The following is a 25558-nucleotide window of genomic DNA, read 5'->3' on the forward strand; positions in this document are numbered from 1 at the left end:
GACACTTTCCCCCCCTTCCAGTCTGGACACTTTCCCCCCCTTCCAGTCTGGACACTTTCCCCCCCTTCCAGTCTGGACACTTTCCCCCCCTTCCAGTCTGGACACTTTCCCCCCCTTCCAGTCCGGACACTTTCACCCCCTTCCAGTCCGGACACTTTCCCCCCCATCCAGTCCGGACACTTTCCCCCCCTTCCAGTCCGGACACTTTCCTCCCCTTCCAGTCCGGACACTTTCCCCCCCTTCCAGTCCGGACACTTTCACCCCCTTCCTGTCTGGACGCTTTCCCCCCCTTCCAGTCCGGACGCTTTCCCCCCCTTCCAGTCCGGACGCTTTCCCCCCCTTCCAGTCCGGACGCTTTCCCCCCCCTTCCAGTCCGGACACTTTCCCCCCCTTCCAGTCCGGACACTTTCCCCCCCTTCCAGTCCGGACGCTTTCCCCCCCTTCCAGTCCGGACGCTTTCCCCCCCCTTCCAGTCTGGACGCTTTCCCCCCCCTTCCAGTCCGGACACTTTCCCCCCCTTCCAGTCCGGACACTTTCCCCCCCTTCCAGTCCGGACACTTTCCCCCCCTTCCAGTCCGGACACTTTCCCCCCTTCCAGTCCGGACACTTTCCCCCCCTTCCAGTCCGGACACTTTCCCCCCTTCCAGTCCGGACACTTTCCCCCCCTTCCAGTCCGGACACTTTCCCTCCCTTCCAGTCTGGACACTTTCCCCCCCTTCCAGTCTGGACACTTTCCCCCCCTTCCAGTCCGGACACTTTCACCCCCTTCCAGTCCGGACACTTTCACCCCCTTCCAGTCCGGACACTTTCCTCCCCTTCCAGTCCGGACACTTTCCCCCCCTTCCAGTCCGGACACTTTCACCCCCTTCCAGTCCGGACACTTTCCTCCCCTTCCAGTCCGGACACTTTCCCCCCCTTCCAGTCCGGACACTTTCACCCCCTTCCAGTCCGGACACTTTCCCCCCCTTCCAGTCCGGACACTTTCACCCCCTTCCAGTCCGGACACTTTCCCCCCCATCCAGTCTGGACACTTTCCCCCCCTTCCAGTCCGGACACTTTCCTCCCCTTCCAGTCCGGACACTTTCCCCCCCTTCCAGTCCAGACACTTTCCCCCCCTTCCAGTCCGGACACTTTCCCCCCCTTCCAGTCTGGACACTTTCACCCCCTTCCAGTCCGGACACTTTCACCCCCTTCCAGTCCGGACACTTTCACCCCCTTCCAGTCCGGACACTTTCCTCCCCTTCCAGTCCGGACACTTTCCCCCCCTTCCAGTCCGGACACTTTCCCCCCCTTCCAGTCCGGACACTTCCCCCCCCCTTCCAGTCCGGACACTTTCACCCCCTTCCTGTCCGGACACTTTCCCCCCCTTCCAGTCCGGACACTTTCCCCCCCTTCCAGTCCGGACACTTTCCCCCCCTTCCAGTCCGGACACTTTCCCCCCCTTCCAGTCCGGACACTTTCCCCCCCTTCCAGTCCGGACACTTTCCCCCCCTTCCAGTCTGGACACTTTCCCCCCCTTCCAGTCCGGACACTTTCCCCCCCTTCCAGTCCGGACACTTTCCCTCCCTTCCAGTCTGGACACTTTCCCCCCCTTCCAGTCTGGACACTTTCCCCCCCTTCCAGTCTGGACACTTTCCCCCCCTTCCAGTCTGGACACTTTCCCCCCCTTCCAGTCTGGACACTTTCCCCCCTTCCAGTCCGGACACTTTCCCCCCCTTCCAGTCCGGACACTTTCCCCCCCTTCCAGTCCGGACACTTTCACCCCCTTCCAGTCCGGACACTTTCCCCCCCTTCCAGTCCGGACACTTTCCCCCCCTTCCAGACCGGACACTTTCCCCCCCTTCCAGTCCGGACACTTTCACCCCCTTCCAGTCCGGACACTTTCCCCCCCTTCCAGTCCGGACACTTTCACCCCCTTCCAGTCCGGACACTTTCCCCCCCTTCCAGTCCGGACACTTTCACCCCCTTCCAGTCCGGACACTTTCCCCCCCTTCCAGTCCGGACACTTTCACCCCCTTCCAGTCCGGACACTTTCCCCCCCTTCCAGTCCGGACACTTTCCCCCCCTTCCAGTCCGGACACTTTCCCCCCCTTCCAGACCGGACACTTTCCCCCCCTTCCAGTCCGGACACTTTCACCCCCTTCCAGTCCGGACACTTTCCCCCCCTTCCAGTCCAATTTTCAGTTTTCAGTGCTATGAATGACAATTGCGTTGTCATGCCACAATGTACCCGTATTAATTTTTTACCATTTTTTGAGACAGATAAAACTTTATTTTCGTGGTATTTTTTTCCCTCCGGGATTTTTCTTTTTTTTTTTGCTATATAAATGAAAAAGTCCAAACATTTTGAAAAAAGTTTTTCTTACAAAATTTAGCAAACGAATAATCTTTCTTCCTCAATCTTGGCCAAAAATGTATTCGGCTATCTTTTTAGTAATAAAATTAGTTTATAATCAAAAATTAGACTTTTTTAAAAAAAATTTTTACAATTTTATTTATTTTTTTATATTATATTTGTTTTTTTTGTTTTTTTACATACCCTCACCCTAACAGTACAACGTCACCATAGGGATTTTTATTTTATTTTTTTGCTATATAAATGAAAAAGTCCAAACATTTTGAAGAAAAAATGTTTTTCTTATAAAATTTTGCAAATAATCTTTCTTCATAAATCTTGGCCAAAATGTATTAAAAAAATAAAAAAAAGTAACCCAAATTAGTTTATAACCAAAAATTATATTTTAAAAAAAAAATTTAAAATTTTTTTTCAATATTAATATTTATTTGTTTTGTTTTTTTACATACTGTCACCCTAGCAGTACACTATCACCATAGTGACACTGTATTACTTGTGGGGGGTGATGAAGATTTTTTTTTTCTTTACACTGATTGCTTTTACACCCATAAAGGCTGTAAAAGCGATCATTTCTCCTTCTCTCTGGCTGCATTCTTGCAGCCATTGAGAAATACTGTGTGAGCTGTGATTGGTCACAGCTTGTCACATGGTACAAGGCTGTTGTGAATAGCCCTGTACCATGTGACCTCTGTGATCATTCACAGATTTCACACGTAGTAAGCAATGATGTCAGAAGTGACATCGTGCTTACTACTCTGCATGTGATCACTGATTGGCCAATCAGTGATCACATGATCAGGACCTCGCACAGAGGTTCCGTACAGTGATTGGACACAGCGGGAACAGTGGGGTAGGGCTGACACCACCCAGCCCATGGAAATGCTGTATGTTGTTGGGAGGAGCTGAGTGCATTTCCAAAAGATCAACCGATATTTTTCTGTACTTGGAGGGTCTCTAAAGGGATAAAATGTGGAAAAATGGCCGTGTGTGGCGGTGCTCAGCGGGGAAAAAGTGACGGATGCCCATGTGGGACGTTACTGGACCGTGGCGGAAAATATAGAAAAACCCATTGGTGTCATTTGGGGGGGGGTCGGTAGGGCACAGGACCGTAAACATGGGTTAGGTTGAAATCCTGGGACAGTCCTGGGGAATTTGGAACAATTGGGGGGGGAGGGGGGCGGGGTATAGTTTGTGGAAAATGGTTCAAAGCTCTGCCAGGTTTAGATTTGTCCCTGATGGGGAGATCCAGCCTCATGACTTGTAACCGGGAACTGAAAATGGAGGGAAGTCCCTCCTGTTGGGTCTCTGGGAAAGGAAATTCTCCTAAACCACTTCTAGATGAGTAGGAAGCCCATGCTTCTTCTAGATGAGAAGGAAGGCCATGGTTCTTCTAGATGAGCGGGAAGCCCATGCTTCTTCTAGATGAGTAGGAAGGCCATGCTTCTTCTAGATGAGTAGGAAGACCATGCTTCTTCTAGATGAGTAGGAAGGCCATGCTTCTTCTAGATGAGTAGGAAGACCATGCTTCTTCTAGATGAGTAGGAAGGCCATGCTTCTTCTAGATGTACAGGAAGGCCATGCTTCTTGTAGATGAGTAGGAGGATAATGCTTCTTCTAGATGAGTAAGAAGACCATGCTTCTTCTAGATGAGTAGGAAGACCATGCTTCTTCTAGATGTATAGGAAGGCCATGCTTCTTCTAGATTTACAGGAAGGCCATACTCCAGTTGGACGGATAGGAAGGCTATGCTTCTAGATGAGTAGGAAGACTATGCTTCTTCTAGATGTACAGGAAGGCCATGCTATCTTTGGAACAATAGGGAGGCTATGATTCTCGATGGATCAAGAAGGACCTACTCCTTTTAAGATCAATAGATGATTCTAGAGTAATAGACACACCATACTTCTTATGGATGTATTTGAAGACTATGCTACCTTTGGATTGATAGGAAGGCTAAAGTTCTAGATGAATAAAAAGGCCATGCTTCTTCTAGATCCCCAGGGAGGCCATGCTCCTTCTAGATCCCCAGGAAAGTCATGCTCCTTCTAGATCTCCAAGAAGACCATGATCCTTCTAGATCCCCAGGAAGGCCATGCTCCTTCTAGATCCCCAGGAAGGCCATGCTCCTTCTAGATCCCCAGGAAGGCCATGCTCCTTCTAGATCCCCAGGAAGGCCATGCTCCTTCTAGATCCCCAGGAAGGCTATGCTCCTTCTAGATCCCCAGGAAGGCTATGCTCCTTCTAGATCCCCATGAAGGCCATGGTCCTTCTAGATCCCCAGGAAGGCCATGCTCTTTTTGGACCAATAGGAAGTCTATGCTTCTAAATGAATAGGAAGCCCATGCTTCTTCTAGATGTACAGGAAGGCCATGGTATTATTGGACCTATAAGAAGACTATTCTTCTCAATGAACCAAGAAGGCCGTTCTCCGTTTTTGACCAATAGGAAGGTAATGCTTCTAGATGTACAGGAAGACCATGGTACCATTGGACCATTTTGACCAATAGGAAGGTTATGCTTCTAGATAAGATAGGAAGAATGTGCTCATTTTAGACTGATAAGAAAACCATCACCACTTAGACCGATAGGAATGCCGTGCAGCATCTTGATGTACAGGAAGGCCATGCTCCTTCTAGATGGATAGGAAGGCCATGCTTCTTCTATATCCCCATGAAGGCCATGCTCCTTCTAGATGGATAGGAAGGCCATGCTCCTTCTAGATGGATAGGAAGGCCATGCTTCTTCTATATCCCCATGAAGGCCATGCTCCTTCTAGATGGATAGGAAGGCCATGCTTCTTCTATATCCCCACGAAGGCCATGCTCCTTCTAGATGGATAGGAAGGCCATGCTTCTTCTATATCCCCACGAAGGCCATGCTCCTTCTAGATGGATAGGAAGGCCATGCTTCTTCTATATCCCCACGAAGGCCATGCTCCTTCTAGATGGATAGCAAGGCCATGCTTCTTCTATATCCCCACGAAGGCCATGCTCCTTCTAGATGGATAGGAAGGCCATGCTTCTTCTATATCCCCACGAAGGCCATGCTCCTTCTAGATGGATAGGAAGGCCATGCTTCTTCTATATCCCCACGAAGGCCATGCTCCTTCTAGATGGATAGGAAGGCCATGCTTCTTCTATATCCCCACGAAGGCCATGCTCCTTCTAGATGGATAGGAAGGCCATGCTTCTTCTATATCCCCACAAAGGCCATGCTCCTTCTAGATGGATAGGAAGGCCATGCTTCTTCTATATCCCCACGAAGGCCATGCTCCTTCTAGATGGATAGGAAGGCCATGCTTCTTCTATATCCCCACGAAGGCCATGCTCCTTCTAGATGGATAGGAAGGCCATGCTTCTTCTATATCCCCACGAAGGCCATGCTACTTCTAGGTGGATAGAAAGGGGAGCAGAGAGACCACCAAAACCTAGCAGAGGTTCTAACACCTTTGGTTCTCCTACCAGTTTATTTACAAACCTTGTTTTCTTTTGGAGTGTTTACGATAAATTAGATGATTTTTTTCTACACGTGCCATGAAATGAATCTGTATATCTGAGGTTTTAGGTTTTTCCTTTAAATGTTGTAGAGACCCAATGCCATCCAAAAATTCACCTTTCAGTAAAATACAAGATCCACTCCAATGTCCTGGGGCCCCTCCCACATTGGAAATCGGCCACTAAGATTTTACGCACCTCCCCTCGTCTTCCACATTGTAGACTAATGGAGGAAAAATATAATTGAAATGCTAAAATTGTGGCCGTGTTCAATATATTTCAATAAATAAATATTTTTATATATATACACTGCATGTTGAAATGCGTTTTTATTACAAAATATATGAAAAATATTTTTAAAGACATTTCCAGTATACTGTATGTCTTTAAAAATACAAATCTACATTTTTGGAATGTGTTTACACATATATGTTAAAATGACTTTTTTATATGTTAAAAAAAAAATCTGAAGAATATATTTAAAAAATATATATACAGTACATGCAATATATAGACTCCAATTAACTAACCTAAATGACAAAATTAAAATTCAATAATTATACGTACTTATCCACCTAAAGTCCACCCTATAGTAGCTTTACATACATTTTCAAATATACTGTATGTCTTTAAAAATACAAATCTACATTTTAGAATGCATTTACATATATCTGTAAAAATATATGTTAAAATAACTTTTTTTATGTGTTAAAAAAAAAATCTGAAGAATATATTTAAAAAATATATATTTAAAAAAATATTTGTCATATATTTTGTAATAAAAACAAATTTCAGCATGCAATATATATATATATATATATATATATATATACGTATACATATACTGCATGTTGACATACAAAATATATGAAAAAATATTTTTAAAAATACATTTTCATATATACTGTATGTAAAATACAAATCTACATTTTTGGAATACATTTACACATATATGTAAAAATATATGTTAAAATGACTTTTTTTATGTTAAAAAAAATCTGAAGAATATATTTTTAAAAAATATATTTATAAAAATATTTTTCATATATAATGTAATAAAAATGCATTTCAATGTGCAATATATATATATATATATATATATATATATATATACTGCATGTTGACATACGTTTTTATTACAAAATATATGAAAAAATATTTTTAAGAATACATTTTCATATATACTGTATGTAAAATACAAATCTACATTTTTGGAATACATTTACACATATATGTAAAAATATATGTTAAAATGACCTTTTTATGTTAAAAAAAATCTGAAGAATATATTTAAAAAAAATGTATTTATAAAAAATTTTTTCACATATTTTGTAATAAAAATGCATTTCAATGTGCAGAATATATATATATATATATATATATATATATTATTTTGAAATATATTGAATATGGCCAAAATTTTAGTATTTCAAAAATATGGCAATATATTTGGGAAGAATATTTTTAGATATATATCAAATATATTTTTCTTCCACATGGGTTAGATTGTAAGCTCTAACGAGCAGGGCCCTCTGATTCCTCCTATTATTAATTTGTATTGTAATTGTACTCCCACATGGAAGAAAAATATTTAAGAAATATTCTTCCCAAATATATTGGCATATATATACTGTATGTTGAAATGCTTTTTTTATATATTAAAAAATATATGAAAAATATGTTTAAAAATATATTTTAAATATTTTTCAGATTTTTTTAACATATAAAAAGGTAATTTTAATGTATATATTTACATATATGTTTTAAATATATCAAAAAATGTAGATTAAATATATTTTTAAAGACATACAGTATATTTGAAAATGTATTTTTAAAAATATATTTCATATATTTTGTAATATATATAAAAAAAGCATTTTAACATACAGTATATATATATATATAAAATATGGCCAAAATTGTAGCATTTCAAATGTATGGCAATATATTTGGGTAGAATATTTTTTAAATATATTTTTTGTTCCATATGGGAGGCTACACCGTTACCGCCCTTCCAAGAAAATCCCTGAAGGATGCAGACCAGCTGGAGATACCTCAGCCCATTGCAAGAGCGTCTTCTCACGAGATTTCAGCTGCTCTGCATTCCATAGAATCCCGCTGGAAGGAATGCAACGTCACCTTGGCCTAGGCACTGCCGCCACCCATATGGAAGAGAAATATATTTCCAATATATTTAGAAGAAAAAATTATACATGCGACACATAATTACAATATATTGGCCATACGCAAATATATTTTAACATGTATTCCAAAAATGTCAATTAAAATATATTTTCCAAAAGGCATATATTTAAAAATATATTTTTTTAAATATTTTTTCCAGATATTTTTAAACATCTAAAAAAATGCATTTAAAGACAGATTATTAAAAATATTTTTCATATATCTTGTAATAAAGACGCATGTCAACATGCAGTATACATATATATATATATTTATATTATTATTATTTATTTATTGAAATATATTTTGAAATATATTGAATATGGCTAAAATTGTAGCATTTCAAATACATGGCAATATGTTTGGGAAGAATATTTTTAAAGTATTTTTAAAATATATTTAAAAAAATGCATTTACACACAGATTTTTAAATATACATGTAAATGCATTCCAAAGTACACTTTGAAATTATTTCGTGTGTTCTCAATATTTTTTTTATAATATATTCACAAATATATTGAAATATATTTTTTAAATATTTTTAATATGGCCAAAATTGTAGTATTTGAAATATAGGTCAATATATTTGGGAAGAGTATATTATGAATGTATTTTTAAAATATATTTGAAATATATATTTTTTTCCATGTGGGTTCAGGGACCTTGCGTTTTACCCCAGGACAGGGGCGGACTGACCATTGGGGAACTCGGGCACTGCCCGAGGGCCCAGGGTCAGTAGGGGGCCCCATGAGATGTCTCTGGTACCTTTCATAGGCTTTTTTTGGGTGTGGTTTGAGTGTGGGCAAGGACACAGGGGCCCCATGATCCCCTATTGCCCGGGGGGGCCCCATGAGTTGTCAGTCCGCCCCTGCCCCAGGATCCTGTTAAACAAATTATTAAGGCTCGTCTGTGTTGACTTGGGTAACATCTGCGTCTCCTCTTGCAGACAGCATAGAAGATGAGTTTGAACTGTCTACGGTTTGCCATCGTCCAGAAGGCCTTGAACAGCTACAAGAACAAACCAAATTCACCAAAAAAGAACTTCAGGTTCTATATCGAGGCTTTAAAAATGTGAGTAAATTGGGTTCAATAGAGACCATGGGATGGATTTGGTTACTGCGGTCGTATATGTAATATTGTGTACAGAAAATTGTACAATAATTGTGATTTGGAGTCATTGTGATGGGGGGGGGGGCCATATGGAAGAGAAATATATTTCCAATATATTTAGAAAAAAAAAATCTACACGCGACATATATTTACAATATTACTATTATTATTACATCGAGTTTATATAGCGCCAAAGGGTTTGCTCAGCGCTGTACAATAGAGGGGGGGACAATACATGAAACAGAACAGCAACTACAAACAGCACACGAGGGGTAAGAGGGCCCTACTCTTTCGAGCTTACAATCTAAGAGGGAGGGGGTAGTGGTACAGGAGGAAGTGTCTGTGGGGGATGGAGTGGTAGGAGGAATGAAGGAGAACGGCTGTTAGGTGAGGGCGGGGTAGGCTTCCCTGAAGAGGTGAGTTTTCAGGGAGCGCCTGAAGGTGAGGAGGGAAGGCGACAGTCTGATGGATTGGGGTAGTGAGTTCCAGAGGATGGGGGAGGATCTGGAGAAGTCTTGCAGACGTGCGTGTGAGGAGGAGACCAGGGAGCAGGATAGAAGGAGGTCCTGTGAAGAGCGAAGGGTACGGGTAGGGTGGTACCTGGGAATCAGGTTGGTGAGGTAGTTAGGGGCAGTGTTGTGAATGGCTTTGTAGGTCAGGGTTAGTAGTTTGAATTTGATGCATTGGGCAATCGGGAGCCAGTGGAGGGAATGACAGAGGGGGGTGGCAGAGGTGGAGCGGTTGGTGAGGTGGATGAGTCTAGTCGCTGAGTTCAGGATGGTCTGGAGCGGGGATAGCCTGCACTGGGGTAGGCCGGTGAGAAGGGAGTTGCAGTAGTCAAGGCGTGAGATAATCAGGGAGTGTACGAGTAGTTTAGTGGTGTCTGGGGTGAGGAAGGAGCGTATCTTGGCAATGTTGCGGAGGTGGAGTCTGCATGTGTTTGTAAGTGATTTGACATGAGGTTAGAAGGAGAGGTTTGAGTCCAGAATGACGCCAAGGACTTTGACTTGCGGGGCGGGATTGATGGTGGTGTTGTTGGTGATGATGGATAGGATGGGGGGGGGGCACGGGCTGGGGGGAAGACGAGAAGCTCGGTTTTGGAGAGGTTAAGCTTGAGGAAATGGAGCGACATCCAGTCAGAGATGTCGTTTAGGAGGTGAGTGATGCGGGCGGAGAATGTGGGGGTGAGGTGGGGGGTCGAGAGGTAAATTTGAGTGTCATCGGCGTAGAGGTGGTAGTTGAAGCCGTGGGAGTGTATGAGTTTGCCAAGGGAGGAGGTGTAGATGGAGAAGAGAAGGGATCCAAGGACAGAGCCCTGGGGGACCCCAACAGAGAGGGGGAGGGAAGGGGAGGTGGCACCATTGTAGGAAACGCTGAAGGAGCGTCGGGATAGGTAAGAGGAGAACCAGAAGAGAGCGGTGTCTCTGATGCCAAGGGAGAGTAGTTTATTAAGGAGGAGGGGGTGGTCAACTGTGTCGAAGGCCGCGGAGAGGTCCAGGAGGAGGAGGACAGAGTAGTCGCCTTTGGCTTTGGCGGTTAGTAGGTCGTTGGTGATTTTGAGGAGGGCGGTTTCGGTGGAGTGTAGGGGACGGAAGCCGGACTGTAGTGGATCAAGGAGGTTGTTGTCAGTTAGGTGGGCGCTTAGACGGTCGTAGACTAAGCGCTCAAGGAGCATGGAAGTGAGTGGCAGCAGGGAGATGGGTCTGAGGTTGTTTGGGTCAGTGGGGTCCAGGGAGGGCTTTTTGAGTATGGGGGTGATGTGCGCATGCTTTAGGGGGGAGGGGAATACGCCGGTAGAGAGGGAGAGATTGAAGATGTGGGTGAGGGAGCGGATGAGGGAAGAGGGGGGTGACCGGAGGAGTTGAGAGGGGATAGGGTCCAGGGGGCAGGTAGTGAGGCGGGCTCCTGAGAAGACCCTGGTGACTTCCTCAGTGGTAGCAGGGCTGAAGGAGTGCAGCGCTGGGGGGGTTACGGTAAGCGGGGCCTTGGGTGTGGTGGGGGGCAGTGCGGTTGCGAGGTCAGAGGAGGGAGGAGATGAGGGGGACATGGGGGGGGGCTAGATGGGGAGGTAGATTGCGAGTTGACTATGTCCTTACGGATTGCATCAATCTTGTTGTGGAAATGAGTGGCAATCTCGTGGGTGTTAAGTGAGGTACTGAGTGGAGGAGGGGGGGGAGAGAGTAGGGAGTTGAAGGTGGAGAAGAGTCGGCGAGGGCAGGAGGAGAGGGTGTTGATCAGGTTAACGAAGTAGGCCTGCTTGGCGGCGTGGAGGGAGGAGGTGTAGGTGAGGAAGGCAGATTTGTAGAGGGAGAATGCATGAGGGGACCTGGTTTTGCGCCATAGTCTCTCCAGCATGCGACTGCGACGTTTGAGGCATTTAGTGTGGTCGTTCTGCCAGGGTTGGAGCGGTCTGGGTTTGATGTAGCGTGTGGTTAGGGGTGCCAGAGAGTCTAGGGTAGCTGATAGTGAGTCGTTGTACGCGGTGGTGGCTAGGTCAGGACATGACAGTGAGAGGATGCTGTCGTGTAGGCGGTCGGCAGCCGAGTGGAGGGGGGCCGGGTTCAAGTTGTGGAGGTTTGCGGCTGGTGATGGTTTGGCGCTCTGGGGGGGGGGGAGTTAGGGGAAGGGGAGATGGAGAACGTGAGGAGGTGGTGGTCGGAGAGAGGGAAGGGGGTGTTAGTGAAATGGTTGAGGGTACAGAGGTGGGAGAAGACGAGGTCCAGGGTGTTCCCATTGATGTGGGTGGAGGATTGAGTGTGCTGTGTGAGCGCGAAGGAGGAGGTTAGGTGGAGGAGTTGGGAAGTAGCCGGGGGTCCCTAGAGGAGGGATGAGGTGGTGAGGGGCCAGGGTTCGGGGAGATGTCCCCAGCGGATAGGAGAAGGAGAAGGGTGCGGAGGGTGGCATGGGAATGGGAAGTGCAGGAGCGTGTGGGTCTGATAGTGGTGGCACGTGGGTCGACGGGGGGGTGGAGTACCAGGAGGAGGTGGTGAGTGCCGTAGTGGGGAGAGGGGAAAAGTGAAGGGGCAATGTAGAACTGTTTTGGGGGGGTAGGCGGGTAGAGGGAGGCGATTTTTGGGATGCAGGAGAGGAAAACGAGGAGCAGGAATGCAGGTGGCATGTTGGGGTGAGTGGAGTGCTGGTCGGGTCGGGGGAGGTGAAGGGATACAGGTCAGGGCAAGGTGATGTGGAGAGTCTGTATCACCGTGGAGGAGTCCATTTGAGTCCTTCTGTAGGGGGAGAGTGAGAGTGGAGGGCAGCAACTGGCTGGCTGCAGTCTGTGGGTGCAGTATGCTGGCATCCGTGGGTGCTGCGGCACGTCTTCAGTGGGTCCGGTGGTTCGGCGAGCGGAGGGGTCATAGGGTGCGATGTCTGGGGGTATTGGTAGGCACGACGTCTGGTGATGCTGGCGGCTCGGTGACTGGAGATGTTGAGGCCAGGCGTCAGGTGCTGAGGGCTCGGCGTCAGGGAGGCGCTGAAGGGCGCAGGGTCAGGAGGTGTTGAAGGGTCGTCATCAGGAGGTGGTGTGGACCGACGTCTGGAGTGGGCTAGGCGTTGGTAGGTGCAGTAGGGCTCGGCGTCCGTGGGCAAAGTGAGCCAGTGCATGCGGATGTTGGGGGTCAGCGACTGAGGGTGCTAGGGGCCCGGCATCTATGGGAGCGGTAGGGCCTGGTGTCAGTGGGTGCTGAAGGACGCGTGGCAGGCTTGACTCCTCCGGATTGGATAGGGCTCAGGGCTGTGTAGGTGCCCGGCCGCGTGGTACCCGGACGGGAGCAGGGAGGCAACTGGTAGTGGAGGCTTACCCTCTCGGTGCGGGTGGCCTGGAGAGGTCCTTGGTCCGTGGCTGGGTGCCGGCTGATGCAGGGTGCTGGGTGGTCTGAAGCAGCCCCTAGGCTGGGGCAGGGTGCTGGGTGCAGGTAGCTGGGTGCCGGTAGCTGGGTGTCCTGAGGTGGTAGCTGGGTGCCGGTAGCTGGGTGCTGGGTGACCCTCTCGGTGCAGGTGGTGGAGATGCGGCGATGTCTTAGTTTGTTTGGTGGTCTGAAGAGGTCCCTGGTCCGAGGCTGGGTGCCGGCTGCTGCAGGGTGCTGGGTGGGCTGAAGCAGCTCCTGGGTGCCGGGTGCAGGTAGCTGGGTGCCCGGTAGCTGGGTGCTGGGTGCTGGGGAAAATATATTTTCCAAAGGCGTATATTTAAAAATATATTTTTCAAAATATATTTTCCAGATATTTTTGAACATCTAAAAAAAATGCACACAGATTTTTAAATATACTTGTAAATGCATTCCAAATGACACTTTGATATATATTGCAGCGTGTGTTCTAAATATATTTTTAATAATATATATTCACAAATATTTTGAAATTTATTTTTGAAATATATTGAATATGTCCAAAATGGTAGTATTTGAAATATAGGTCAATATATTTGGGAAGAATATATTAAGAATGTATTTTTTTTAAATATACAGTTGCAAGAAAAAGTATGTGAACCCCTTGGGATTACGTGGAGTTTTGCATGAATTGGGCATAAAATGTGCTCTGAACGTCATCTAAGTCACAACAATAGAAGAACACAGTCTGCTGAACATAATACTACACAAACATTAGATGTTGCCATGGTTTAATTGCACATAACATGTAAACATTCACAGTGCAGGGAGGAAAAAGTATGTGAGGCCCTAGCTTCATGACTTCTCCCAGAGCTAATTGGAGCCAGGAGTGAGCCAACCTTGACTCCAATCAGTGTGATGATATTGGATGTGTTGCTGACAGCTGTCCTGCCCTTAAAAAACACACACCTGTTTTGGGTTTACTGGTTTCAAGAAGCACTGTCTGATGTGAACCATGCCTCGCAGAAAAGAGCTCTCAGAAGACCTACGATCAAGAATTGTTGACTTGCATGAAGCTGGAAAGGGTTACAAAAGTATCTCCTTGAGCCTTGATGTTCATGTGTCCACGGTAAGACAGACTGTCTACAAATGGAGAAAGTTTAGCACTGTTGCTACTCTCCCTTAGCGTGGTCGTCCTGTAAAAATGACTGCAAGAGCACAGCGCAGAATGCTGCATGAGGTAAGGAAGAATCCCAGAGTGTCAGCTAAAGACCTACAGAAATCTCTGGCACATGCTAACATTTTTGTTGACACATCTACAATAAGGAAAACATTAAACAAGAATGGAGTACATGGGAGGACACCACGGAGGAAGCCATTGCTGTCCAAAAAGAATATTGCAGCACGTTTGAAGTTTGCAAAAGAGCACCTGGATGTTCCACAGCACTACTGGCAAAATATACTGTGGACAGATGAAACCAAGATTGAGTTGTTTGGGAAGAACACACAACACTATGTGTGGAGAAAAAAAGGCACAGCACACCAACATCAAAACCTCATCCCCACTGTGAAACATGGCGGAGGGAGCATCATAGTTTGGGGCTGCTTTGCTGCCTCAGGGCCTGGACGGATTGTTGTCATTGATGGGAAAATGAATTCCAGAGTTTATCAAGACATTTTGCAGGAAAACATACGACCATCTGTCCGCCAACTGAAGATCCGCAGAGGATGGGTGATGCAACAGGACAATGACCCAAAGCATGCAAGTAATTCAACAAAACAATGGCTGCAACAGCACAGAATACGCCTTCTGGAGTGGCCCAGTCAGAGTCCTGACCTCAACCCGATTGAAATGCTGTGGCATGACCTTAAGAGAGCGATTCACACCAGACATCCCAAGAATATTGCTACACTGAAACAGTTTTGTGAAGAGGAGTGGTCCAAAATGACTCCAGATCGTTGTGCAGGTCTGATCTGCAACTACAGGAAACGTTTGGTTGAGGTTATTGCTGCCAAAGGAGGGTCAACCAGTTATTAAGTCCAAAGGTTCACATACTTTTTCCTCCCTGCACTGTGAATGTTTACATGTTATGTGCAATTAAACCATGGCAACATCTAATGTTTGTGTAGTATTATGTTCAGCAGACTGTGTTCTTCTATTGTTGTGACTTAGATGACGTTCAGAGCACATTTTATGCCCAATTCATGCAAAACTCCACGTAATCCCAAGGGGTTCACATACTTTTTCTTGCAACTGTATTTAAAATATATTTTTCTTCCATGTGGGTTTGAAGGCTTGTAGGGCTCGGTCACACCACACCACCTCGGTCACACTAATCGAACACATTCCCATTGAAGAGACAATGACATTTATCTCATGTTCTATTGGCTCAGTTCACACCAAGGCAGCGCTGAAAATAAAAAAGACGTTGCATTTTTATGCAGCTCATTCCAACGTGCTATAGGGCATGGCAGAGCTGCTCGCATTAAAGTAGAACTGGAAAAAACTTTTTTTTTTCATTTTTGATAGCGAACAAGAGGGTTATAACCCATCAGGCTTTTTTTTTTGGCATCTGTGTCCCATTGTGGAGATTTTCTTTCACTTCCTGTCCCATAGCCAAACAGGAAGTTAGAAGAAATCCTTGCAAATTGAGGGAATCCCTTGGGCCCCCCCCCCCCCAGGTCACCAGACCTAGTGTCCCCATTGGAAGACCTCCTTCTGTTACGTTTCTGGGGACAACCCAAAATTTGGGATTTTCTTTTACTTTCAATGATAATAATTATTATTATTATATATTATATAAATATAATATATTATTAATATACTATTATTATACAGGATTTATATAGTGCCAACAGTTTCAGCGCTGTATGTCTTTAAAAATACAAATCAAAATTTTTGGAATGCATTTACAAATATATGTTAAAATTACTTTTTTATATGTTACAAAAATAAAAATCTGAAGAATATATTTTAAAAAAAAATATTTTTTAAAATATATTTTTTTTAAAATATATTCTTCAGATTTATTTTATATTTCAATATTTTTATTGAGAAATAAACATATTAAAACAAGATGGCTAACAATAAAAGAAAAGAAAAAAAAAAGAAAGGGCCCACCAACAAAATGGAACCAGATTCAGAATCATAAACATAATACTGGTAGGTAAAAAAAAAAAAAAAAAAAAAAAAGAAAAAGAAATTTAGCAGATAATAGCATTACAATGCACATGAAAAAAGTCAAAGCCATCAAAATATACAAGTTTCAAAGATCAATAAACAACAATTATAGCAAAATAGACCAAAAATAACAAAGAAAAATAAAAATGTTTAACAAATAGTAGGAAAAGAGAAAAAAAGAGGAAAAATAGAGAAAGGAGGGGGGGGGGGGGGGGGGGGTCAGCTGCCAGACACTCACGATACAGTAATATAAGCAATCCAAGGATCCCAAGTCCTCTCAAATCTGGACACATCATCAGAGACGATACTCGTCAGTTTATCATTAACCATTATCCAGTTCAGTTTTTGTTTCACCCTATCCAGCGGGATCAAAGATTGCTTCCAACTCCTAGCTATAGTAATGCGAGCCGCCAATAAGATATATACAATTAGTTTAATCGATCTTTTGGGAACATCAGAGGGTAGTATATTAAACAAGGCTACTTCCGGCGATCTACGGATATTAATTCCTGTCACTGAGTAAAGAAAATTAAATATGCGGATCCAGAACCTACTCACGACTGGGCATTTCCACCAGACATGGAACATAGTACCCTCTTGACCACAGCGTCGGAAACAGGCAGAAGAAACGGAAGGATACATAATGGCTAGGCGAGCAGGGACCAAATACCACCGAAGTAGCGTCTTGTAATTAGATTCAACAAGATCAGTGTTAATCGAAATCTTCGATAAGGCATGGGCCGCCGTCCGCCAGGTATCCAAATCCAATGAACTATTTAAATCCCGTTCCCATAAAGTCATGTAAGACAATTTTGTTAGAGGATCAACCAACAAAGCATAAACAATGGACAAGCGACCCCGCATTACCCCACTCGCCCCACAGGAGACCTCGAGGGAAGTAAGCGCACAAGGTTCTGTGAGTAGTCTAAGTTTGCTATCAATAAAAGAGCGAAGTTGATGGTAACGAAATATCTCTCCACGAGGCATCCCACAAAAATTCACAAAATACTGACGAGACCGAGGGCGAACCCCATCTAAATAATCACCAATACGTAGCAAACCCTTATTAATCCACCATTGGAACCCCGCGAAAGACAAACCCGGAACAAACTCAGGATTACCAAACACCGGAGCCAACGGAGTATGCGGAGAGAAAAAAGGTTTACGAGCTCGCCATCTATCCCACACTGACAATGAATAAGATAGAGTAGGACACAAAATAGGAGGGCGCAATCTATTGGGAAGCCACATGAGAGTACCAATAGCATATGGACGGCACGAAAGAGCCTCAATCCCAACCCATTGGGGGACATATCCCCTGGCCGTAGTACAAGATAATTGTGCTATTTGGGCCGCCTGAAAATATGCGAAAAGATTAGGGAGTCCCAAACCACCATGCCTCTTCAAAGAAAACAAGGTAGATTTGTTCAGCCTAGGGCGCTTTCCCCTCCAAACAAATCTGGAGACTGCAGCCTGCAGGAAGACTAGTTCTCGTTTGGGAATCAAAATTGGTAACGTCCTAAAATAGTATAATAATCTAGGTAGGAAGGTCATTTTAATAGAATTAATTCTACCGAACCAGGAAAGAGAAAGATCCTGCCAGGCTAATAAGTCATTCTTAAGTCGCTTGAAAAGCGGGATATAGTTGGCCTGGTATAGCGTCGATACAGATTTCGTAAGAAGAATCCCCAGATAGGGGAGAGAACCAGGAGCCCACTGAAAAGCAAAGTTTTCCCGGCAGTAGCGAACCTCTGAATCGGGTAAAGAGATATTCAAAGCAACAGTTTTAGAGGAGTTGAGCGTAAGACCGGAGACCTCAGAAAAACGATGAAACAGATGGAAGAAACCAGGTAGAGACGTTCGAGGATCAGATATATACATAAGAACATCATCGGCAAATAGGGCACATTTATGAACCCTTTGACCACAGATAACACCCGATATAGAGGAATCAGCGCGAATAGCAATCGCAAGAGGTTCCATCGCCAATGCAAAGAGCAACGGAGAAAGAGGACATCCCTGTCTAGTTCCTCGCTCTATCGAAAAAGGAACTGATTTATGACCACGAATGGATACCTGAGCTGACGGGGTAGAATAGAGGGCCCGCAACAACGTCGTAAAATAAGGGCCAAACCCAAACCTGTCCAACGTTTTAAACAAATAATCCCAGGACAGACTGTCGAATGCCTTCTGAATATCCAGTGACAGTAGAAAAACATCCCTTTGCGACGATCCATCCCAATTGGACTGCACAGCTGACAGCAAAGCTATAGTCCGCCTAATTTGGTCCGATGTTTGTCGACCACTTATGAATCCTGATTGGTCATCATGAATGTATAAGGCCAAGAAATTATGGAGCCGTAAGGCCAGGATTTTAGTAAGAATCTTTAAATCACAATTAATTAAAGAAATAGGCCGGTAATTGGAGACCATAGCGGCATCCTTGAAAGGCTTGGGAATGACACTAATGAATGCCTTATTTTCCTCTGGGAGAACCACACCCCCCTCCCGCAAATAATTAAAGTACAGGGCCATATGGGGTATCAGAATGTCCGGGAAAGCTTTATAGTAAGTATTAGGAAGACCATCCGGTCCCGGGGCCTTGTGAGAGGCCAGGGATTTCACCGCATTCCCAACCTCTTCACAGGAGATAGGTTGTTCCATTAGCTCCCTATGTGCCTCCTGGAGGGGGGAAAAGGAGATAGACTCCAAAAAAGCCTCCAGAGAGGAAGAAGAACAGCCCCCCGTGGGCGAACTATAAAGCTGAGAGTAAAAAGACTGAAATTTGTGGAGGATCTTACCCGGGTCCTGGGATAACGAACCATTGTCCAGTCTGAGCTTGGGGAGGGCCGTCTGGGAGTGTCTAGGAGTCAGCTTGCGTGCCAACAAGGTGCCAGGTCTGTCCCTCCACGTAAAGAATTTATGATTAGACCAACGAAGTTGTTTATCCGCAGTGGTAGTAAGACATAAATTAAGTTCCAGTCGGGCCTGGTCAAGTTTAAGTAACAAATCAGAACTGGGATGATGTTTATGTTGAGCAACCAGGTCAATATATAACTGAGTTTTAGTAGCAAGTAGGTCAGTTCGGGCTTTTTTTAAACGAGAAGAGAGTTGAATAATATAGCCCCTGACTGAGGCCTTATGAGCTGCCCAATTAATCGCCGGGTTCGTGTCCTCTGCTTTATTAAAATCAAAAAACATTTGTAGGTGCGATGAAATTTCCCGACAATGAGATGGATTACCCAAAATAGAGTCATTAAGACGCCAATGAAAAGCCGTCTTACCAAGAGTCTCGGACGAAAAGGTGATAGAAACTGGGTCGTGGTCAGACCAGGGCGTGGAAAAGATTTTAGCAGTGACAAGTTTGGGGAGTGAATATGTATGAAGAAAAATATGGTCAATGCGAGAATAACTATCATGAGCCCTGGAGTAGTGGGAGTAGTCTCGGGAAGTAGGATTAGCCTCCCTCCATGCATCAATAAGATCATAGCGATATAAAAGTTGAGCCAATTTACGGCTCCGTCTAGAAGGAGGTTGAAGCGTGGCGGTTTGGGAACGATCCAGAGTCTGATCCAATGCTAAATTAGAGTCACCAGCTAGAATAACGTCACCCTCAAATTCTCCTACCAGAGTACTTAGCAAAGATTGGAAAAATTCAACCTGATTGGTATTGGGGGTATAATAAATTATAAAAGTGATAAGGTCGCCTCCCAAGTGGCCTTTCACCAAAAGATATCTCCCCTCCTTGTCCCGGATAATTTTAGAGACAACAAAGGACACTCGACGAGAAAAGCAAAGGGCCACCCCCCGCTTTTTCTCTGTGGCATTAGCAAAAAAGCAGAGAGGGTAATTTTTATGAATATAACGTGGAGAGAAGGAGGGTGGAAAATGAGTCTCCTGTAAGGCAACTATATCCGCCCCAAGGGAGTAGTATGAGCTGAAAGCCTGTATACGTTTGGATGGGGAATTGAACCCCTGAACATTATGAGAAAGGAAGCGAATTTCTCCGCTAGTGGACCGTACGGAAGACATGACAAATAATTATGGAACTAAGCAGAATAAAGACCCCTCGTTCCTTAAAAGTAAGAAGATCCCTATAAGTCCCTAAATGTCGCCAGCTGACCCCCCAAAAAATCAGAAAACAACAAAAAGAAAAAAGACAGAAAAAAACAGAAAAAAGAAAAGAGAACATTCGGATCACAAAAGTCCAAATGCCAAGTGACCGCGGTACACAAAACAGTATCAGAAAATGAAGGAAACAATGTACCAGGAAATACAGAGCAATAGCCCTGCGGTGGAATAGGTCTGCCCAGAGAAACATTCCCGGGGAAGAGTCTTCCAATCAGGGAGAGCGCAAAGACACTCTCCGGCACTAACAGCAGTTACAACCCAATAACAATAAATCGAACGCACAGTGCATTAAACAAAAAAACAAAGCAATTAGAGCCACTGAAATGATATTCAGCAAACAAATGTAATTAACATCCTAAGTCCCACCCCCAGCCCATCCCCCCAAACCAATATAACAACAGCGGCCAATGCTCCGAAGAGCCACAGAAAGGCCGCCATAAACGAACATATTCCAGCGAAAAGTCCCCAAAAGAACACAAAAGTTCAAGAAGTCCACCCGGGCGGATTCCGGGACCCCTTCTTCTTAGACGATGGAGTAGTCCACAAAGGCTGGAGCGGCGGAGGTCGAGAAGCCGATCCCGTGGGAGAATGGGACGTCGGACTGCGAGATATAATACCCAGCTGAAGCAGCAACTCCTCGCCATCCTGGAATGTAGTAAACCCATAGGATTTCCCATTAAGAGTGAACTGCAGACGAAAAGGGTAGGCCCAGCGATATTTAATGCCCTTTTGAACCAAGTGAGAAAGAAGTGGCTTGAGGGAGCGCCGCCTCTGGATAGTGGCCGACGAAACATCAGCAAAGATTTGTACCTTGTGCCCTGCAAGCTCTATATCCGGATTCTCCCTGCCAAACCGCATAACCGCTTCCTTAACCTGAAAAAAATGAGGCTTGACGATGATATCTCTAGGAGGCCCCCCTTGCCGGGGGGGGATCAATGCCCGGTGAATGCGATCAATCTCAAGATGAAGATCATCAATTGCAGGCATAGCGGACCGCATGAGGGTATGTGCGCAGCTAGTAAGCTCCTTAACCGACTCAGGAAGACCTCGAATGCGAAAATTGTATCGCCTAGCCCGATTCTCCAGGTCATCAATTTTAGAATACGCCTCCTCCAGGCGATCTTGCAAGTCGGTGATCATGTTAGAATTTTGGGAGATACTTTGGACTGTCGCATCAACTTTAGCCTCAATACAGTCTAAACGGTGGCCCAAGGCCTGAAAATCCTGCTTTAAATCCGCCGCCAATTTTGAGGTAGCTCTGTCTAATTCGCGTTGCAGCAAATCTGCGAATCGAGCTATCAAAGTCGCATCACAAGAGTATAGAGGCGGGTCAGGAGGAATCGTTGGCGAGGAAGCCGGGCTGTCATCAGCGGGATCTGGACCGCTATGCTGGCTTGAAAAAATGGCAGCTATGTCGCTGCTCAAGGGCGAGGATGCAGGGGAGTCACGGCTCAATGGACAGGCCGAAGCCTGGGACTCTAGTGGCACAGGGCTGGAGGATGACTGGGGGGGCTGCAGGAAGTCACTCACCCCACCTAGCGATGCTGCTGTAGTCCTCCCTGGCCCAGCGTGGGACGAGGAGCCCATCTTCTCTCTCCGAGGGAGAGGTGCTGCTGTAGGAGAGGCAGAGGAGACCCCATGAGCCGCGGGCGCCGATCCGGCCGCCATCTTGGTCCTCCCAGTCCCCGCAGGGAGCCGCAGCTGGGAGCCTCCACGGCTCTTAATCGCCGACTTGCCGGGCATAGTGACAGGTGCCCGAGATCCGGAGATAGGCAGGGGGGGGCCCCGGGGGTGAAGCGGCACTATGCCCTTTTATGGGCTGCTGTCAGTGCCGGAGATGTGCGGAGCTAATGCCGGGACATCCGATCCCGGCGGCCGCGCATGCGCACTCCTCCAGATTTATTTTAACATATAAAAAAAAGTCATTTTAACATATATTTTTACATATATTTGCAAATACATTCCAAAAATGTAGATTTTTTGTTTTTAAAGATATACAGTATATTTGGAATATATTTTTAAAATATTTTTCATATACTTTGAAATAAAAATGCATTTCAACATGCAGTATATATATATATATATATATATATATATATATATATATTTGTGTGTGTGTGTGTGTATATACAGTATATATATATATATATATATATGTGTATATATATATGTATATTCTACCCAAATATATTAACATATATTTGAAATACAACAATTTTGGCAATATTCAATACATTAAAAATAAATGAATAAATTATATATATACATATATATTATATATATATATATATATATATATATATATATATATATAATTTATTTATTTTTAATATATTGAATATGGCCACAATTGTAGTGTTTTAAATATATGTCAATATATTTCGGTAGAATATTTTTAACATATATTTTTCTTCCATATGGGCGCCAGCAAAACTTCCCCCTTCTTCAGCACAATCCTTCACTAACAAATACCCCCTTCCTGAAGCAAAACCTTCAACAGAACCACTCCACTCCACTCCAACCTGTACTGTGCTGGTCACTGTACTCCTTGCTGGAAGCTATGACATGAGGAAGCAAAGCCCTGCCTCTTCCAAGATGGCCGCCTCCACTCAGAGACACACTGCAGAACAAAACATGCAAAGCCAGTAATCACGGCACAATTGTCTACGGGGAGACCACAGGCAGTACTGGTGACTAGCCCTTTGCCATTTGGCACATCTTCTAGAGTTCAATTTCTTTTTAATGGTTGGAGGAGGAGGAGACAGCCAGGCCATTAGCTTTTTCAGGAATCCAACAACGACAGACCGCATATATTTCCCGCAGTACGCATCCTTTAAACATAGGCTCTTTTTCCTTCACATGGTTGGCAGCATTTTTACTTTGGCATTACCACAGATGGAAAACGCTCGAGTCTTGGATCATGAATTATTGAGGCGATTTGAAATGACCCCTCCGTCAACTTCTAAGGTTCTCCGTTCCGATTTTCTTCTCTGTCCACTACTGAATTTTAACGAGCGCCAAACAAAGCTCGGATTTCAGACCAACTGATACTGAACAGTGACCAAAGGTCCTTCAAATGGCCTACATTTTAATTATACATAATGGAGGTGTCTCATTATTTAGACAAAGACTGAGGTCATACTTTGACTTTGATGTATCTTTCTCTGCCAACTGTCGTGTTGGAAAATGTGAGCTTCGAATGGCAACGGAAACAGACCGTACAACATTTATACGCTACGTGGCCAAGAGTACATGGGCCCACTCCAAAATATACAGTTCAGGTGTTTCCTCATGTCAATGAATCAGTATACAAAGACGTTGTAGACAATTCGGCTCCTCCAACCTTTCGGTGAAGGCCCTTTTCTGTTCCAGCATGACTGTGCCCCTGTGCACGTAGCCAGCTCCATAAAGACCTGGTTTGATGAGAGTTCTTTGAAGGAACATACGTGACCTACACAGAGCTTTGGCCTCAACCCTACTGAACACCTTTGAGATGATCAGTCAGCCTGTGAGTGTGGCAGGAGTTTACCTCAGGACAGGCTAGGGAGGTTTTAAGATCAGAGCTTCTAGAGTCCTTCACACCTCTCCAGAAACCTGAGAGCTTTCTGGAGGAGGGATGTAGGAGGGGAGGAAGCTTGGATTTGCATGCTTGGGAGACCTTGGCCAATCCCATGGCAGGAGGCTAGGCATGGTGGCCAAGGCAACCCTTAAGAACCACAGAGCCTGGGAGTGGGGGGCATTGTCAGGTGAAATATGGAGTCAGAGGCTGAGTAACAGCCTAGGATGAGTCAGCCTGTGAGTGTGGCAGGAGTTCACCTCAGGACCGGCTAAGGAGGTCTCCGTTTCCAGCCTTCTGCTATGGGTGTCAAACTCCCAAGATCTCCGGACAAGATGACAAGACATTGTCTATTGTACAGCGCTGAGCAAACCCTTTGGCGCTATATAAACTCGTAGTAATAATAATAATAATAACGTTTACGACATGGCACCAGATCTTGCGAATGTGCAGATGGAGATTTGGTGACCCATCTTTCATATTGCATGTTGCTATTGTAACACCCTCTAGGTTAGCTAGGTAGTCTTTTGTTCAGTCAGAGGCTGAGTAGCAGCCTAGGAAGAGTCAGCCTGTGAGTGTGGCAGGAGTTCACCTCAGGACAGGCTAGGGAGGTTCTAAGGTCAGAGCTTGTAGAGCCCTTCACACCTCTCCAGAAACCTGAGAGCTTTCTGGAGGAGGGGAGGAAGCTTAGATTTGCATGCTTGGGAAACCTTGGCCAGTCCCATGGCAGGAGGCTGGGCATGGAGACCAAGGCAACCCTTAAGAATCACAGAGCCTTGGAGTGGGGGGGGGGGCAGTGTCAGGTGAAAGATGGAGTCAGAGGCTGAGTAGCAGCCTTGGATGAGTCAGCCTGTGATTGTGGCAGGAGTTCACCTCAGGACAGGCTAGGGAGGTTCTAAGGTCAGAGCTTCTAGAGCCCTTCACAGCTCTCCAGAAACCTGAAAGCTTTCTGGAGGAGGGGAGGAAGCTTGGATTTGCATGCTTGGGAGACCTTGGCCAATCCCATGGAAGGAGGCTAGGCATGGTGGCCAAGGCAACCCTTAAGAATCACAGAGCCTGGGAGGAGGCCCAGGGACGAGGCCTACCTACAGGCAAGTGATGGAGAAGAGGATCTCCACTGTACCATCATCTTCACGGGAGGATATCCTGAGCAGCAGGGAAGGAGCTAGCCCAGCGAAAAGCAGCCACCAACCTATTAAGTACTCTTACACCCACTGGGACGCATAAGGGGAGAGGGCAGTCAGGTGGAAAACCCAACTAACTTCTCATCTGTAGCTGCTGTGCTAAATTGACAGTTTCTGGGCCCCCTCACCCAGGGAATACCCTCAGTGCAGCTGGGTGAAGAGGAGGATTCATCTAGGGTCTGAGGAGGTTCACCAGAGAGCTGGAATGATCTTAAAAGGAGAGACCACTGTTGTCCACATCCCTGCATCGTTGCTAAAGAGTTTGTCCTCAAGTTTGATGTTCCCTTGGGCATCCCATACATCCCTCAAACCTATCCAAGTTATTAACTCCTTAATAAAATCACAAAACCAAGCTCAAGGACTGTTTACTGACTTGGAGTGCAACGTGTGGAAGAAAATGTGCAGAACTGTAGGTGGACCCAAAACTCAGCGACTCCTAAGAAGGGGGGGGGGGGGGTAGTGCTACACTATATTGTTGGGAGATCTCCAAGGAGTTTGTCATCTATTCCCCTGTAGCCTTCTGGGACGTGTGATGTAT

The 25558-nt window shown here is 45.2% G+C and overlaps 1 protein-coding gene across 1 annotated transcript in view; it reads left to right on the forward strand.

Annotated features, from left to right (window-relative positions):
- Window positions 1-25558, forward strand: part of LOC149428550 (A-type potassium channel modulatory protein KCNIP2-like) — an 80568-nt gene that overhangs the window by 36952 nt on the left and 18058 nt on the right. Inside the window, exon 2 of the mRNA XM_089667274.1 lies at window positions 8981-9105. Coding sequence (XP_089523400.1) covers window positions 8981-9105 — 125 coding nt within the window. The remainder of the gene's footprint in view (window positions 1-8980; window positions 9106-25558) is intronic.

The sequence above is a fragment of the Staurois parvus genome, unplaced genomic scaffold (assembly GCF_062004578.1).
Source record: "Staurois parvus isolate SC_StPar_1 unplaced genomic scaffold, SC_StPar_1.0 ptg003144l, whole genome shotgun sequence".
Classification (NCBI taxonomy): Eukaryota; Metazoa; Chordata; class Amphibia; order Anura; family Ranidae; genus Staurois; species Staurois parvus.